We start from the raw sequence: 18,242 nt of genomic DNA on the forward strand, positions 1-18,242 counted from the left end.
TAACCAGTCTTACACAAAGATTTTTAATTCATATAACCTCAACACACACACACACACACACACACACACACACACACACACAAATACCCATGTCTCTAGTTAAGGTTCCAGATCCTATGCTCTGTGGCTAAAGATATAAAGATGAATTCGATACTGTAAGTACTGGATGTACTTATAAGTACTGTATCTGCCGACATGGATTTTGCAAGCTCAGCGTCACTTCCCTGGTTTTCTGGTAACAGATCACTCTTTCCATTCAGTTCAAGTAGTGCTAGTGCCTGGCTTCTGCTCTTTCTCAACCAGCCTGTGACAATGGCCCAAGTTACTAGTTCAAGAATTATCACTTGACTCAGGAAGAATCAAATTGAAGCCCTCTTTTATAGTTGATCAAGAGCTTTAAGGTATTTCAATCTTAGGCAGTTTTTGTAAAATGAAATTATTTCACAATCTACTAATTATCTTTTAAGCTCTAGAAACTGCATACTGTGACTAAGAGGACAGTCATTTATCTGATACTGTTTCTGCTCTGCCCACTTGAGGTTTCCATCACTATCAAATAAAGGCAGCAGGGAATGGCAAAACCAATTCTGATTCATTCAACACATAAGTGCTTTTTAGGTACAAAACACCATTCTAAACATTGTCCGGGAGTAAGAGATAAATAATACCAGCCCTTACCCTCAAGGATCTTACAACTTAGCAAGGGAGATAAGACATGAACACAGATGACTGCAATAAAAAGAAGATAATGATTGCTGCCAGATGTTTGGGGAGAATGAGCAGAGCAAAGAGACAACACAGAATAAGGCAACATTCGATACTCAGCCAAGCAATATTTATTGAGCAATCACAAATGCACAATGGAAATGGAAGAGTAAAATGTGGACTGGGACATGGGCAGGTGAAAAATCAAGTGACATTACTTGTTACCCAACTTTTAAAATATTTTTTTTCACTGAGCTCCTAATAAATAGCCTTAAATTAAAAACTGAATAAGGATATAGTCTCTATGAAATACAGCCTGAGGCACTAACACCTAAATTCTAGGATCATAGTACTTGTGTTCCCAAGTATGCCTTTCTATTGCTTTGCTTCTCTTTCCCTTTCCAAATTAGCTGATGGTACCTTAAGATATCCATTTTAGCTCTCCCATCCTTTTTGAGCCAGTGTTTTAGAACAGGTGAATTAGAAGATCCTTTTGGTTTCAAACAAGAGAAAAAAAATACTATAAAATTGAAAAAAATCCAGAGGCAATCTTTCAGACCTGCCTGGGTCCAAGAGTTCAGATGTTTTTATCAGACCCCTATCTCCCTCTACCCCCAGCCTGATTTCTCCTTTCCTTCTTCCCTCTCTTATATCTCTTGTTATAGGATTCAGATATCTCTCTGTTTATGTGGAAGCTCCTAGCACAGCTACAGGCTTATATCCTTACAGCTTTAGGACTGATAGGAAAGAATGGGGGCTGTGACAGCATAAGGTTGTAGCAGGTACATCCTATTTAAGACTGATTGATACATTGTATACAAAAATAGATCAGTATATTAATTGCAACACTGTTTACTTGAAGACCATATAATGTTGTGTTCTTTAAAAATAAGAATAGTGTAACATTTTCCATAAGATACACTTGAAGTAGTTTGAGGAAAGGAGGCCCCCTTGTTTTTCTCTAACTCACTCACAGATTGTCTATTGGATAGTGGTAACCCTGTTATACTATAGTAGGTGCTGCAGCCAAAGTCAAGGGATTAGCCATGCATAGCTCTGGTTGGGCTCTATTCTTGTCCTTGAACTCATCACAATAGCCAGTCACCAGTCCTAAATTGTAAGATAGTGGGTCCATTCTCAAATCATAAGTATGAAACATGGAGGAAGGGCCTATCCAAAAAGAAACTGATGGCTTGGACCGTCCCTATAAGGGAGAGGAATAGATGGTAAGCAAGGGAGAAAAAAGTCCTCTATAGCAGGAAATGTTTGTAATGTTCTTTGGAGATCAAAAAACTGGTCTCCTATGCAGAAAGCAATAGAGGATATTGGCTTAAAAAGAGCCCCATGGCCAAAGGGATATGGCCTGTTTTAACAGAGGATTTGGGATAACATAGAGAGCATCCTGTTCAATCTCACTATTTCACACATTATTTCTTGTCTAAAACCTAGACAAGAAAACAGAAATGCTGAGTACACACAGGTAGTTGGAGACAGAGACAACCCACTACCAGTCTTCTGACCTTGTGTGTGTGTGTGTGTGTGTGTTATGTTGTTTGTTTTTTGTACCAGGACATTTTTCTTACAACAGTAACAACAACAGCAACCGGTATAGCCTTGCTTCTGGTTTTCTCTCCATTCTCAAATCTGTATAATATATTTTTGCTGCACTCCAACAGAAAACCTCAGCAAGAAAGGAGTTAACTAACCATCCTGAGTCCCTTCTGGTACCAAGGACAGAGACATTATCCTTTCTTCATATAAGAACTATGGCCACCTGTTGCTTTACTAGCCAAAGTTCGGTGTCAGCCAGCAGGAGAGGACACCTTTGAAAATCAGCTTTCTAACTGCACTGCAGCCTGTCCTGGTATCCTGATTTAGCTACCAAATCTCCAGCCAGAAAAAGAGAGAAAGGTATCTGGATCATCTGGGAGACTTCTACCTGCCTTTCTTTCTTCCTCCTACTGTCACCTCTTTCCTGCTGTTTCCTGCCTGCAAAAACCTGTCAGCAGCCCAGAAACATCTTTGGAAAAGGGTAGGAGGAAGCCTTATACCTGTCAGCACCAGAGAAGAAAGTGCGCTTTGCAGAGTTCTCAGTTGTTACATCTCTGGCGATGATAGAATGAAAAGAGGGGAGTCCGAGGTTTCCACCACAGATTTGCTAGAGACCTCAGTTCATCCTTGTCTGCCCCCCAGTAACCCTTGAAGACCAGGGTGCACTTACATTCCTAACGTTTCTTGGCGTGTTTTCCTAAGAGCTTGTCCGGTGCCTGGTTCCTCCCCCCAACCCCCCCCCCCCGCCCCCGCAAGAAGTCTCCGGGTAAAGGTTCTTTAAGTCATGAATCAGGCTCCTGTGTGTACGTGTGTCTTTCTTAAAAACTGGTCCAGACGGATTAGTAGTAGAGAGTGGGATCTCCCACCTCCCCTTCATCACTGCGTTCTCTACCTAGCGACTCGCTCGCAGTCTCAGGGATCTGACAGCCAGGGTTCGCGACCTCAGGGTTGGGAGCAGTCAGCACCAGATATCCCTGCCCCCTCCTGGGGTTGCTGCCACCCGTGCCTAGAATGTGCCAGTGGGTACAGGCGGGCGAGCTGGACGCTTCTACCGTAAGAAGGGAGTTCAGCCCTCGCCTGAGACCTGCAATCCTCAGATTCCCTGGGGACCGCGAAACTCCCAGTCGGAGGCACTCCCTGCTTTGCCGCCCACCCATTCCCCCCTCCTTACCTCAGCACGCAGCCCCTCCCTGCGTGATGATGCAAACCAGTGGGGAGGACGGGCTCTGGGAAGGGTGGGGAGTGTCGGAGAGCTAGCGAAGGAGGGAGGGAGTGGGAGGAGGAGGAGAGGGAGCCGAACGACCATTTAAAGCGATAGCAATCCTTGCCCTCTCCCCAGTGCTGGGTTGTTGGAGAGCGCGAGCGGCAAGCCGGGGAGCGCGAGCGCGGCGCGCGGGCCGGCGAACCCGGGAGCGCACGGAGCCCCAATCTGGCAGGCGCCGCGGGACCCCCCATCTTCTCTGGCTGCCCCTCCCCGGGCGCCCCCACCCTCCGTGCCTGCAGGAGTCTCAGGGCTTCCCCGGAGGACCTCACCCCAAGGGGCCCGGACCCCGGCGAGCCCGCCACCATCCCCTCCAGCGCTGCCGCCACCACCGCAGCAGCCGGAGCAGCATGGTCCAGCTGGGGAAGCTGCTCCGCGTCCTGACTTTGATGAAGTTCCCCTGCTGCGTGCTGGAGGTGCTCCTGTGCGCGCTGGCGGCGGCGGCGCGCGGCCAGGAGATGTACGCCCCGCACTCTATCCGGATCGAGGGGGACGTCACCCTCGGGGGGCTGTTCCCGGTGCATGCCAAGGGTCCTAGCGGAGTGCCCTGCGGCGACATCAAGAGGGAGAACGGGATCCACAGGCTGGAAGCGATGCTCTACGCCCTGGACCAGATCAACAGCGATCCCAACCTGCTGCCCAACGTGACGCTGGGCGCGCGGATCCTGGACACTTGTTCCAGGGACACTTACGCGCTCGAACAGTCGCTCACTTTCGTCCAGGCGCTCATCCAGAAGGACACCTCCGACGTGCGCTGCACCAACGGCGAGCCTCCGGTTTTCGTCAAGCCGGAGAAAGTAGTTGGAGTGATTGGGGCTTCAGGGAGTTCGGTCTCCATCATGGTAGCCAACATCCTGAGGCTCTTCCAGGTAGGGAGGCGCTCCCTCCGGGGCAGAGCGCGCTTTAGCTCCCCGCGCTCTTAATCCTAAAAGCTGGCTTGGACTCCAGGGGTGCGGGGTCAGGTCAGCCTTCTCGCAGTTTCACCCTGGAGATCCTGCGAATCCCTCCCACCCCACCCGAGGAGGTACCTTCCCTGCTTGGTTCATTTCCCTTCCATCTCTCCCCTGTCCGCGCTCCACTCCATCCGGCTTGACATCCTGGATTTATGGCCCCATTTACAAGAAGCAATCTGCGAAAAACAAGGCGATGATTTAAATGGGTTTGCATTAGAGTGAAATATGGTCCAAAAACAGGCTTGTAAAAGTGCCGGGCTCCTGTGAGAGCCGGTTGGGCTCGTGGAATATGAAAGATGAGAAGACGCCTCGAAACTGGGCATTTCTCAACTCCCCAGCTTCCCAGCCCCAAGCCACCGGGCAAGCCGCAGCTCGCTTGGAAAATTTCAAGAAGAGCTTAGGGAGGCACTTCTTAAACCGAGGGCTAGGTTTTCACCTACGCGTGGATGTCAATTGCCCATCTGTCTCGGGTTGGATCTCCCGACCTGTAGCCTGTCTCCGCGAGGGCTTTGGGGCGGAAGGCGCGGGGACGCTCCCCAAGTGGGGAGATGCCACCCGCAGACGTGACCCCCGGGTGATTTGCTCTGGGCAAGTGTTTGCACCGTCTAAATTGCATTTGCAGTCCGGCCACTGGCAGGAGCTGGGCGATCAGCTTTCTACTCCTGCCACTTCAGAGCCCAGAGATGAGCTCATGCTAACTGCTAAACAAAATCGCTTTCGCTGCCTCCGCCCTCCGCTCATCCTTCCCACGACCTCCCTACCACAGCCCCCCAACCCTTCCCTCGGCTCCGAAAACGATTCCCGGAGCCAGGCGAGAAGGTGCCTGGAGGGAGGCACTAGGGTGCGCTGAGCAATGCCGGCCGCCCTCCTGCTCCGGGCGCCAGAGGGCAACGGCGAAAATGGGAGGAAGGCGGATCCGGGGCAGCTGAGCGGTGGGTTCTACTGCAGTGCTCTCTCTCCGCCCGCTCCCGCATTTTGTGCCCCGTGGCTCCTGTGCTGCATTGGGTATAAACTGATGCATTTTGGATTTTAAGAAATTGAGTTCCAGGGTCTGTGTGATTGTGGGTTCCCTTCTCCTTGTTTCTCCGTCTTTCTATTTCTTTTTTTTCTTTTTCTCCCTCCTTTGTGTTTTTCTTCTTCTCTCTCCCTCTTTCAGTTTCTGATTCTTTTCTTCCTCTCTACCCCCACCCCCAAGGTTTTGGTTTTTGTTTTTTTTTGTTGTTGTTTTTTTTTTTTTTTTCCATCTCTGTCTTGAGATGATCCTTTCCTAATGCACAGCTCTCTCCCTGCCAGGTAGTGCCCCAACCCAATTAATTCCTTCTCTAGATGTTCTGGCTAACCTGGTGTCCTTATGCTCCCCATATCTAACGAATTGGCTCCCTTCCAAATGATTTCCCAAAGGGTGTTGGGTTTCTGAAGGGGATTCCTTTTGAGATTCAAACTGTCACCACATCAGCACCTAGGAGTGTGAAGTTTGTGTGTGCACTAGAAGGACAAGTGCCTGCCCAAGGCTGCAGCCTGGTATGGCCCCTCTGATCTTCTGAACATCCCTAACACTTCTGGAGTATGCTGTTGTGGGAGTCCCTAGATATCTGCAAACCAAAAAAATGCTTTGGGGGCAGCCTTCATTCTGAGATGATGCTTTTGGGAAGAGGTTGGGTTATTGTAAGCCAAACCCAGAAGCACTTCCTTCCTGTCTGAGCTTAAAGCCTGGCAACTTAGGAGGGCAGTGCTGCAGGAGAAAGTGAAGTCAGAGATCACCTGGGAACCACTAGGGCCACTCACAACCCTGTGAGCCCGGAGCCCCGGGGGTCGAAGGCATATTTGGTGTTTCACATGTTTAAATTATTTTGGTGCCTGTTCTTCTCTTCACTCAGAGCACTGGTAGTACTGCAGATGGGCCTGTTTGTCTGAAAAAGAGTGCAATGTTCAAGTCAGGAGAGGAATTGCAGAGCAGGCTGAAGGACTGTGTTTGCTGAGAAAGATTCCAGGGGGAGCTGATTCTTCCTCTGGTGTGTGAACCTGAGGCTCTTGTGAGCAAAAGAAATAGCTTGCCTTATTCCCGCATTCCCTGGGCTGGGAAGAAAGGAACTGAATGCCAATGTTAGTGTGGGTTGGGACCACAACCATTCAGAGAAAACACTGTCATTTTCCTCTAATTTGCAAATTGCAGCTATTCATGTTGGATTGAACAGCTGAGGGAAAAAGAGCCCCCAGTTTTCACCTGCATTTATGGAGAAGAGGCTGGGTAGCAGGAAGAATGCACCAACTTGTGGCTTGTGCTACAAGCCGGGTATAACTCTCGGTGTGGGTATCCTGCTTCACCATTGCCCCTGTTGGAATATATAGCTATATATTCCAACAGTCTCTCCCAGTAGCCTTTGTTTTTTTTTTTTTTTTTTTTTTTCTTTTGCACGTGATTGTAGGAGCTCTGGGCATGCAAGTCTAATCCCTAATTTCCCAGCTTCTGTAAGCCTACAAAATGAATAGAGAGAATAGTGGTACACAGACCCATTGTTCCAAAGCACAATCAATTTAGAGAGAGAGGGAAAGAACTGTAGGTGAATCTTCTCTGGGACTGCAGGGTTCAGCTCAATTAAGATTGTCCTATATAAAAGAAGCTCCTGTAAATGATTGAATTCTTAGCTCTCCAGAGATTTGAGTTTTCTTTTCCAGGGCCCAGTAGGTTGCTGTGGGAACCATGCCAAACCTATCATTTGAGATAAAAAATTACGGTGAGATAAGCTTCTAGGCTGGAGGAAGGAATACTTAGTGACTTAGTGACTTAAGTACTACACACTGGGGGTGGGGGACAGGAAGGAGTAATGAGATAGTAATAAATGTAACTAATGTTGTTGTCAGAAAAAAACTGGAATGAAGTTCTTTCCTGAAAATTAGGACCTGGGCAAGAATGACTCCTCAGATATAAATAGTGTCTATGACTTTGAATTTTCATTTGCCTGCTGGTCTACCAGACCAAAGATGTGAGCTGAGCAAGTCCATTCTCTCTCTCTCTCTCTCTCTCTCTCTCTCTCTCTCTCTCTCCTCTGTATGCACACTGAATTGATTAGTAAACGACATGTCAGAGGACAGGAATGATGTCCACTGGGTCTTTCAAATCTAGGAATTTGAGGCTAATGAAATTAGTGTGTGGCCAGGGCTCTGCCAACAAGAATTAAGTCACTGCAACCACCCTGCAATGCATTTTCAGCCTCAGAGAAACATCAGGGAGGAATTTCTGGAGATTTGTTTCTGAGCCTGTACAAAATAATACTCTCCTAATGCTAAGAAAGATTAAATGTAAATTAATTTTGACTATGAGTAACATATTTAAAAAATAATCACAGAGTGGGGATGGCTTAAAGTAGAGAGCTTATATAATATGGTGTCCAAAGGATAAATCTCCCCTGACCACTGTTTTATGGGCTATAAGTAAGATATATTATAGTGGAAAGTAATAGGCATGTTTTTATTCAAGGCTTCTCTGTTATTGACTTGAGAGCAAACACTCTGAGAGTATAAATTACTCTTGCTACATCCTGACTCTGAATGAACAATATTTCATGGCCAGTGACATGGTCTAAGCCATAGACTTGGAATTGAATGGCATCTGTTTCAGTTGCTTTGTTCCTTCAAAAGCAACTACATGGAAAAAGTGGCCAACTTGACTCTTGTTGGAGCATATTGCAGATCTAAACCTGTGGACTTTATACCATAAATGAAATACATTTGTAAATTTCTAAATGCCGTCCTTCTGTTCATTGAAGCTTGAACATAATCTCAAACTTCCAGGGCATTTTACATATACATACCTAGTTTTCTTCTTCTTTCTTTCTTTTGCTCCCTCTTTTCTCTCTTTCTGTCCATCTTACATAATTGGGTAGAACTGGGCACCTAGGATGATATGGTATTACTATAGTAGGAATTTTTTTTAAACAACTCTAACCTACTCTTTTTAAAATTTCATAAATACAGGTGTCAGTGCCATTTGGAATAGGCTCTATAACAATCTCTGCCTCCACATTTACTGTGTTTCAGGAAATTTACCTAACAGATGGTGAGTGGGCAATTTTTAAAAGGGGCATTTTTGAAAAGAGCAGAGAGGGAAGGAATAGAGGCAGGCACATACTATATTTGAAGATACCTCCATGTTTATATTTTATGTATACAGGCCCATAAGATTAAGATGTCTTTGGGAATTTTTCTCTTCAAAAATAATGGAAATAATGATGGCCTTTGCTTTGTTTTCATAAATTCTTAGAGTATAACAAACCATAAATGCTCCATTTCCTATATATATAGGTTGTGTCATGGCCTTAAAAGACCATAGCCAGATTACACAAAGTGCACTCCAATCTCATTCCTGCCATTCATTAGTCTTGTTACCCTAAATAAATTGATTATTTTTTCCAGGCCTCAGTTACTTCATCTGATTTTTTTTTTCTTTAAAAATAAATGTTTCTAAGTCTTTAATCTCTTCAGGTCGTAGTTTGCTTGGAGAAAACCTGCTCTTGTCCAAACTCTATAATGTCATATTTCTGGCTCCCACTTTGAACTTTGAGCGAGTTTGGGGGAACTTTTAAAGAATATTTTCACCGGTATCTTAATATCAGTCTAGCTCATTTCTCATATTCAGACTTTTCCCCCTTTTTCTTTTGCTGGTGTGCTTCTTAGTCATGTATATCAAGGCTGGTGTTGAGGAAAATGACCTTCTGGGTTGGCTTACTGCATCGTCAGAAGACCTGGGACAGGGAGCAGGAACTGTGGAATTTATAGAGTCAGATATAGCTTTCATTATCCAGTGCTGTCCCCTTTCATCTTGCAAAAACACCAGGCTTTCTTTTGGAAAACTGCCAAATAAGGACTTTCTGCCTCCTCCCTGGCCCAAGTAACTGAACTCAAGCAAAGCAGGTGATGGGTTCAGGTGTAGGCATCTGACCTTGGCCAGAATCCTCCCCAAGACTTTTCTGCCAGAGGAAAATGGGAAAATTGGCTCCTCTCTCTGGAATTTCTAAGCTGGGGAAAAACAACTCTGGGACTCCCAGTGGCCATTCAACACAAGACAAGACTTTCTGTAGAATAAAGTCATACAGAGGTAGGCAGGGTTGAGTAATGGAGAGAAAGCCCGAGCCCTGTTGATACTCTGAAACTCTCAAACCCAACTATATCTGAATCAGCTGAATCCCTGAATTTTCAGCACTTGTTCTTAAAATAAATTAATTCATCAAAATTCCTTCTACTATTTTCAGTTTGTTTTCAGCTATGTGCAGTTAAAAGTCTCCTAGCCAGGGGCTCCTGGGTGGATTAGTCGGTTAAGCATCTGACTTTGGCTCAGGTCATAATCTTGCAGTCATGAGTTTGAGCCCCGCATCTGGCTCTCTGCTGACAGTTTGGAGCCTAGAGCCTACTTCAGATTCTGTGTCTCCCTCTCCTTCTAACCCTCCCCTGCTTGCGCTCTTCCTGTCTCTCTCTCTCTCAATAATAAACACTAAAACAAACAAACAAACAAAAACAAAACAACAACAACAACAAAAACCCAACAGCCTCCTAGCCAAAACAAGCGATTTCTTAGCTTAGTGTAAGGCTTGCTGATTGGCATCCATTAAGTGAGAAATAATATATTTTCTTTACATTAAATATAATCCTTCTAGGGCAGGTGTGGGATATTCAGAACTCTGCATTCTTCCCTCTCTTCTCAACATTTGCTTTATTAACATGAAGGATTTGTTATCCCATCTTGATGCAATTGAGAGAGAAGGTGAACACTTCTGATGTGGAGTGCAGCATATAGGCCTCCTATTTGGAAGCTTTAGAACCATCCTTGCTTCCCTTCATTACAGCAAATCTTTTGTTGATGTCTCCAGGGAAGAGCAGCATTTTCCTGGCATAATGGAGTACAAAATGCATTAAACTCCTGGGTCACTCTACAGTAAGCATCAAGCCTAACTACTTGTCTTCCCCTTTTACTTAAAGTAGACAAAAAAGAACAGTCACAAACACATTTTTCCAACAACTAACCTGTATATGTGACTACTGTTTAGAAGACAGTTATGCAACATACATTCATACCAATGAATTCATGGACCTTTTGTCAAATGACACAGTAAATAGATGTATTTTATGTACCTAACAAAAGCAAAACAAAATCTTTGTTCAGGTAAATATCTGAGAAGAATATTATGGCAGCATTTATGATTATGATATTTCCATGTTTGACAAGTAACTTCCTTTCAATTATATTTACTGCTAAATGTTTCTTGAATCAAGTTATTATATTATAAGGTCAAAAATAAAATAATGTGAAGTTACAATATAGTATACATATCTGTTTTATGAGAACCAAAGCTCTAATTTCTTTTCAATAACAGTAGTAGTAACCACATTAATAATTTGATCTTTGCTAGGAGCCATTATGCCATGCACTATAAATACTTTATCTCATTTAGTTCTTACAATAGTTCTGCAAAAGGCATATTATCATCCCCACCGTACAGCTGAAGAAAGTGATTCTCATAGCCCCAAGTCACATGACTGGTAAGTGGCAAAGTCTAGATTCACACTCAGGTTTATCTGACAGTACCCTGGTTGTCAACCACTACGAATGCTGTTCAACTCTTGCACGAATGCAGAAATACTTAAAATAATTATAATTCACCTACCCTGAAACTGTGGTGAAATTTGAAGACATCAAAGTGGCTGATTGCTTAACCACACCTATTTCCAGAAAGAAATAATATTTTATTTCAGTTCTACAATGAGATTAATTCTATAGGTCTGTTAAAACTTGAGCACACAAATCCTCACCCCCAAATGAAATATGGTTGTTGTCTATTATTCAACAGGTAGCCCTGTATGTAGGAAATAAATACATAGTAGACTGTCCATGCAAATAAAAGAGAAAAGATGTGTTTTTTTTTTTTTTGGTCCTGATTCAGTGCCCATCATTATGGATTATGATGGCTCTTTCTGAACTTTATTTCATTCACTCTACTCTTTCTACAAACCTCAAGTGGGAAAATCCATCATTCAGATATATGTGCAAAGTGAGCGGACTGTATTAATACAATTGCTGAAAGTCAAGTTGATAGAGCACAGGAAATACATCCTAATAAATGCAACATTAATGTTTATGTGGGCCGTAGAGTGAGGGGAAGGAGAATTTTCAGTTTAATGGATTATTTTGCCTCTTGCTATGAAAGTGCTACAGCTAAATAGTTTTATAATTGGTCATTTACAGAACTCTCCATCTCTGGATGTTGTGCTCTCTCTCTTCTGTGGCTGCCAATCCTTTCTCTTGTTCTTGTTGGAAGATAGCAACGAAGCCACTTCAAGGGCTCAGCCTGCTTTTCTACCTTATTGTTTAGATGAAAATATTTCCATTTGTTAAAGTACTACTTAAACATTTTTATCGGGTTTTAAACTTGACTGTGTTCTGAATGTAGTAGCACAGGCAGACATAATGCAGGATGTTTTCCTGGAGAAAACTTACTTTTATCAAAGGAGTCATCAGAATTTTCATGTAGGGATGAAGAACAAAATTCTGGAGTTAGGTTTGAATTTAAATTCATCCTCACTACTTTTTACCAGTCTCACCTTGATCAAACAGGTACATTTCTTATCAACTTTCTTATATTTGAAATGGGAGTGATACAAGTATACTTGTCTGATAAGTAATTGTAAAGATTGCCCAAAATAAGCATGGAAATATTTTAGCACTGAGTTTAGCATGTAATGAATGTTCAATACATTTAAAAGCTGTTATTTTATTATTATTATGCTATTATTACTAAATATAACTATTTCTTAAGTGTCACTATTGCTAAATTTACTGTAAAATTACCATAATAATCCATGCTGGATTTCACTCTTTTTGTTCCTTTGTTTAAATGGAAAATATTACACACACATACACACACACACACACACACACAGTGAGAACACATTAGTAGTATTATTCAGTGGAGTGAGAATTTCTATGGCTATGATTAAGGTGAACAAGGAATGCCGTGGACTTATATACCAGACAGGCTAAGAGTAGTGGGCTATGGGGTTAGTCAGCCCCAAGTTTGAAGTCCACTGTGACCTTTTTGTAGCCATACAACCTTGAGGAACTTACTTAAACTTTTTGAGTTCTACCACTGGTTTCCTCATCTGTATTTTTTTCCAGAAATATTTATTAAGCATCCCTCTTGTGCACTGTTTTTTGTGCTTGGACATATCAGTGACTAAAAGAGACAAGTGTGTTCTCTCTCTCCTCTCTCTCCCCCTCCCTTCTGTCTTTCCTCCCCTCTCCTCTTCCCTTTCTCCTATCTCTACTCTTCTGTCAGCTTACACTCTCATGTGGAAACAGATAGATGTGATAAATAAGTCCTACAGTATGATAGTTGATGAACCCTATGGAATATGGAAAAGAACATGAAGCATGCTGAGGAATGTTGGGTTGGTAGTCCTGGGGGGTGTACAGGTGGGTTCTATTTTTAACTATGGTAGTCAGGGTGGATTTCATAAGGTGACAGTTGAGTAAAGACGTGAAGTGAGGGAATTGTCAGAATGGATTAGGGGAAGACCATCCCCTGCCAGCCGGAACAACCAGTGCCAGAACGCTAAGGCAGAAATATGCCTGGCAGGTTGGAGGAACATCAAAGATGCCACTATGACTGAGTAAGTCAGGAAGAGAAAGGGGAAGCAAGAGGGCTTGAGATTAGAGATATGACAGGGCAGTTTGGGAAGCCTTGGTAGTCCTTGGAAGCCATCACATGTATTTTGTCTTACCATAAGTGTAGGCAATGAGTGGTGGGATTTTAGCATGATGCGTCTGTTGGTTTAAAACAATGTCATCTGTGGTATTGAGGATGGGGGAAAGAGTGGAATTAGGGATAATTTCAGGAGGTGATTACAGGTGCTTAAGAGATGACTGGTGGTGGCTTGGGCCAGGATTTTAGCAGCAGATGATTCAAGAAGTGATACATTTGGAAGATGGTGACACTATTTCCTGGTAAATAGAATGGGAGATGTGAAAGGAAGAAAAGGGACAAGGTGAATCCAAGACATGGGGCCTGAGCAAGTGGAAAGGTGGGATTACTATCACTTCAGATGGAAGAGGTTTGGAGTCGAGCACATCTGGGGAATCAAAGATCAGATCTGGAGGTAGAAGGTTTGAGAAATTTTTTGACATCCAAGTAGAGATGCTGAATGCACAGTTGGATATACAAGTCTGCAGTTATGAAGAAAAACCTAAACTAGAGATACATTTTCATAAAACGGAGATAACTAAGAATGAGTACATGGGAATACTATTTTAAAGATTAAATGAAATAATGCGGTTAACACTGTGTATTTCCCCCAAATTTAATAACTACTAGCTAAAGACAATTGTCTGAAATGAAAAAAAAAATCCTATAGTTTTTGCAGTAGAACTGAACAAAGTGATGTCACAATCATTTTAACAGTATTTGTGACACAATTGTTTTAAGTCAATTTATATAACATAAAAGTTGGGGATTTGCATCACTGGTATACATTTGACCCTTAAACAATGTAGGAGTCAAAGGTACTGACCCCCACACAGTTGAAAATCCACACTGAGCTTTTGAGTCCTCTAAAAGTTAATAGCCTACCATTGACCTGAAGCCTTAGTGATGACATAGACATTTAATTCACACATAGTTTGGTTTTTTTATATGTATTATGCACTGTATACTTAGGATAAAGTAAGCTAGAGAAAATAAAATATTACTACGAAAAATCATAAGGAAAAGAAAAGACATTTACAGGACTGTACTGTATTCATTGAAAAACCCCATATATAAGTGGACGTACACAGTTTAAACCCATGTTGTTCAAAGGTCAGTTGTATAGGAGAGTTTGAGCAGAGACCCAGGTATTCAAGGAAAAATAATGGGCCTGTCTTATAATATCCTTATGGGTACAGACTTTGATCACTTCATTGGGCATCTCATATCTTCCATTCACTTTGCTATTGAATACACGGTGGGGAAAATTTGATCTTACTGGTTTTGAGCTCCCTTTAGGTTTTTATAAATCATTTAACAGCCTTTGTAGCTTATCCAAAATTCTGTTTCTTATTCATTTGATTATCGGATACTGGTCTAAGCATGTCCTTATACTAAAAAATGCATGACCATGTTGTCTCTACACATCTATAATTGTATTTTAACACTGTCATTATGTAAGCTATATTTTAATGGCAATTATAACAAATTTTATATCAACACATCCGTTTCTAGTGTTCAGGGGGAGAGCAGCATGTAGTAAATTTTATCAAAATATAGCATCTGAAGAACAGAACAGAGGGTAATTGTGTAATTCTGTATTCACTATAATTAAGTTCAGTGGAGTTGGCATAATAGAATTAAGATGAAAAAAAACAACAACAACAAAAAACCCAACATTGAGGCACCATGGCTCCCTGTCATAACACACCCTTTTCACATCAGAGAACATACACTTGGCGTCTTTTTTTTCTTTTTTTTAATATGAAATTTATTGTCATACGTCGCTCCTCATCAGGGAAATACAAATGAAAACCACACTTAGCATACTTCTATACAGAAATGGAGAAAGGAAGAGGCCAGAGGATGAATGGCAGACACTAAAAGAGCGGGATTATGAAAAACAACATAGCAATGAAAGATTTCTTCTGGATTTGGTAGGTGGGGAAAATCTACTAGCATGTATGCCTGCTGGGACCACATTTTCTGGAACACTTAAACCCAATGTCAAATATGCTGTCTCATCTTCCTTGTAAATAGGGATGTATCTTTGCTTCCTGTTTCTTGAAAATGGGTTGTAAAGATTATCACAAGAACTGTACCATATGATAAAAGTACATTGTTTTGAAATGACTGACACTCTGTTAGGTGTCACACTCCAAGTTTGCTGTCTCTTTCTCTTAGACTTATTTTAGTTTGCAGTATGGGACTGGGTAATAGGAAAGATCACTGGAATTTTTATGTCTTCAGAAGGCAGTGTAGCATAATGGTTAAGATTGTAGGCACTGGACGTAGGTTAAATTCCTGCTTTCCACTTGCTAACTATATTAGCTTGGTCAGTTTAGCTGATTATCTGCCCCTCAGTGTTCCCATCTATAAGGTGACGATAGTATTCCATCCTCTTAGTACTGTCTTCAAGATTAAATGAAATTACCCATGCCAAGCACTTAATACAATGGCTAGAGCACAGCAAGGTCTATTTATCAACATTATCATCATCATCATCACCATGCCAGGTACTATCTCTCCAATGCATCATTTCATTATCCCCTCCCCGCCATTTCTATTTCTGCCATGTTTCTATATAAGAGTAGGGTTGTGACAGAGCTTTTCCTTCCACTGGTATCTGATCGTTAGTCCTCAAGGTGGATGGACTTGGAGACAGCATACTGCTGCTTATTGAAACAATTCCTGTTTGGAAAGGGCAGTTGGATGTTGAGGCCAAGGAATTTTCTCTCTTCATCTGGAAGACTAAAGAAATATTCAGGCCTCAGTAGAGAAGTCAGGCAAAGGGCAAAATGGTTATTTTCATACTTTAGTGATTAAGCACAAGTCAGGCAGACTGAATTTGAACTCCTTTCCATTGTGTATTGACAGTGAGTTGTTAGGTGTTTTTTGCAACTCCTGTGAGTTTACAGTTGATAAAAAGAATAATAATATTAGGACCTACTGTATAGCATCATTGTAGTAAGTGAATAAAGCATTTAGCATGTTTTTGGCATACAGTAATCACTTAATACTTATTAACTTCCACAAATACTATCAGTACTACTAATATTTTTAAGTAGTTGAACAAATCTGATGTCCTTACTTTTCTTAAGTTGAACATAATTATTTGAATAATCACCTTACGTTTATTAAGGAGTGCTTATAAAGCCTCATGAACCCCAAAGGTCCTTCAGCTCTTCTCCTCATCAGACCTGTCCTGTAGGGGTGGAGTCAACACCATCCCATCACTGCCATCATTGTCACTTAACTAACCATACTGAACACTTTCTGTGTGCTGGGCACCAAACTTGGCCCTGTATGTGTACTATATCATGTTGTTCTCACATCAGGTGGGAGACCTGATTATCATCATCCCTACTTTACAGATAAAAACACTGATGTGTTAAAAAAATAAGCATTTTGACTCACAGCAAGAGATGGAGCTGATATTTAAACCTCTGTCTCTCTGACCTCAATGGCCTGTAAATTTTATTATACTACATCCTGGTAAAAAAAATATGCTTCCAGCCACTTAGATAAGAGAAGTCTTGATCCTCATATTCCTATATATCCCGTGCTGTCCTTGCCTCAGTACTAGTAGGGAGAGGAAGGGCCCTTTTCAAAGACCAAAGGGAAATTACTCCCTTTTGCCTTTCTTCAATCAATTAACCAATATTTTATTTCCTTAAGAATCCCCACATGTTACTTTTGGTACTTACCTTGGCCTCTTAGCATTCTTACATTCTATACATGACTCATCCACTCTATTACATGTTAATTTACTTGAGGTCAAGTGTAGGGTCTTATCCTGAAATGCAATTTTATCCCAGTAGTGTCCAACTGTGCTTTTCTTTTTATAGTTTTATAGTGCATCTGCAAATATTTATTTGAGTTTTGTTGAATTGTGCTCATCAATAGTGCATTAAAAGTTATATACAGAGAGCTTCCTTATAAAGAAAACCTTCTAAATAACTTTCTAGCTGGTTCTTTTTATAGGATTATTCTAAAAATTATAATCTTCAGATTGCTTTCTTTTTAGAGTAAGTACTTCATGTTACCTTATTTTAACATATAATAACATAGCTCTATTGTCTATATCAAACCTATGAGTCTTCACTGGCTTGTAACTTTGCTTGTTGATTGTTGTTGATGTTTCCATTTACAATGACATAATGTGGTCCTGTCATGGGTGGGGCTGGGTTGGAAGATACATCTAAGAGCCACAGATTGGTTTTCTAAAGAATTAACATAAAGAACTAGAGTTCCTTTCATATTTTGCAAAATCAAGAATTTCATTTTTATAATTTTGTTCATTAAAGAAGTATGGCACTATTTTCAAAATACTATCCTAATTTGCTAATCTTCTTCTCCTTAGTCTTAATAAGAGAGTAGGCTGAAATGAAGAAGGTCACTATGACCATTGGAACCACTGAGGTAGGAGTTAGTCACTGAGTTTTGTTTTCATCTCTCCTCTGTTAGCTTATGTCTTCAGAGCTTACTAGGTGCAAGGTACTTAACTAACCATTGTAAATGGGTTGTTTCATGATCCCCTGATAGTGAAACAGGAAAGATATGTATTATTATGATCCCCCATAATGCACATATGGAACAGAACCTCAGAGGTAGTATTTGCTCATTAAAATATGGTAGAAGTAGAACTTGGATTCAGGTTTGTTTGACTCCCAAATCAGTGATTTTTAATTAAGGTTATATAACCTTGTGTTACTAGATTGTTTCCAAAATTCTCTCAGCTCTAACCTTTTATAGTTAAGTGTTTGATTGCAAGTTTAACAGGGGTGAGGAGAGGTAGGGAGGAATTCCAGAATATTGAATGTTTTTTTCTTCATATATATCTCTATATAGGTGTATATACACACCTATATATATATATATATATATATATATATATATATAATGTATAAAATTATTCATATTTAAGAACAGTTTTAAATTGAGGAAATATATGTATTTATATTTAAATTTTGGCTTCTTCTAGTAGCAAATGAAATTATTAGCACAGATAGCACAGATATACGCACAGCAGAGAAATAG

General features: G+C 41.5%; 1 protein-coding gene across 1 annotated transcript in view; it reads left to right on the plus strand.

Annotated features, from left to right (window-relative positions):
* The first annotated feature begins 3,867 nt into the window (after positions 1–3,867).
* GRM7 (glutamate metabotropic receptor 7) overlaps positions 3,868–18,242 on the plus strand; it is an 822,804-nt gene continuing 808,429 nt past the window's right edge. The window contains 1 exon segment of the mRNA XM_030307293.1: positions 3,868–4,386. Within this exon segment, the coding sequence (XP_030163153.1) occupies positions 3,868–4,386 (519 nt within the window).

Source organism: Lynx canadensis, chromosome A2, assembly GCF_007474595.2.
Source record: "Lynx canadensis isolate LIC74 chromosome A2, mLynCan4.pri.v2, whole genome shotgun sequence".
Classification (NCBI taxonomy): Eukaryota; Metazoa; Chordata; class Mammalia; order Carnivora; family Felidae; genus Lynx; species Lynx canadensis.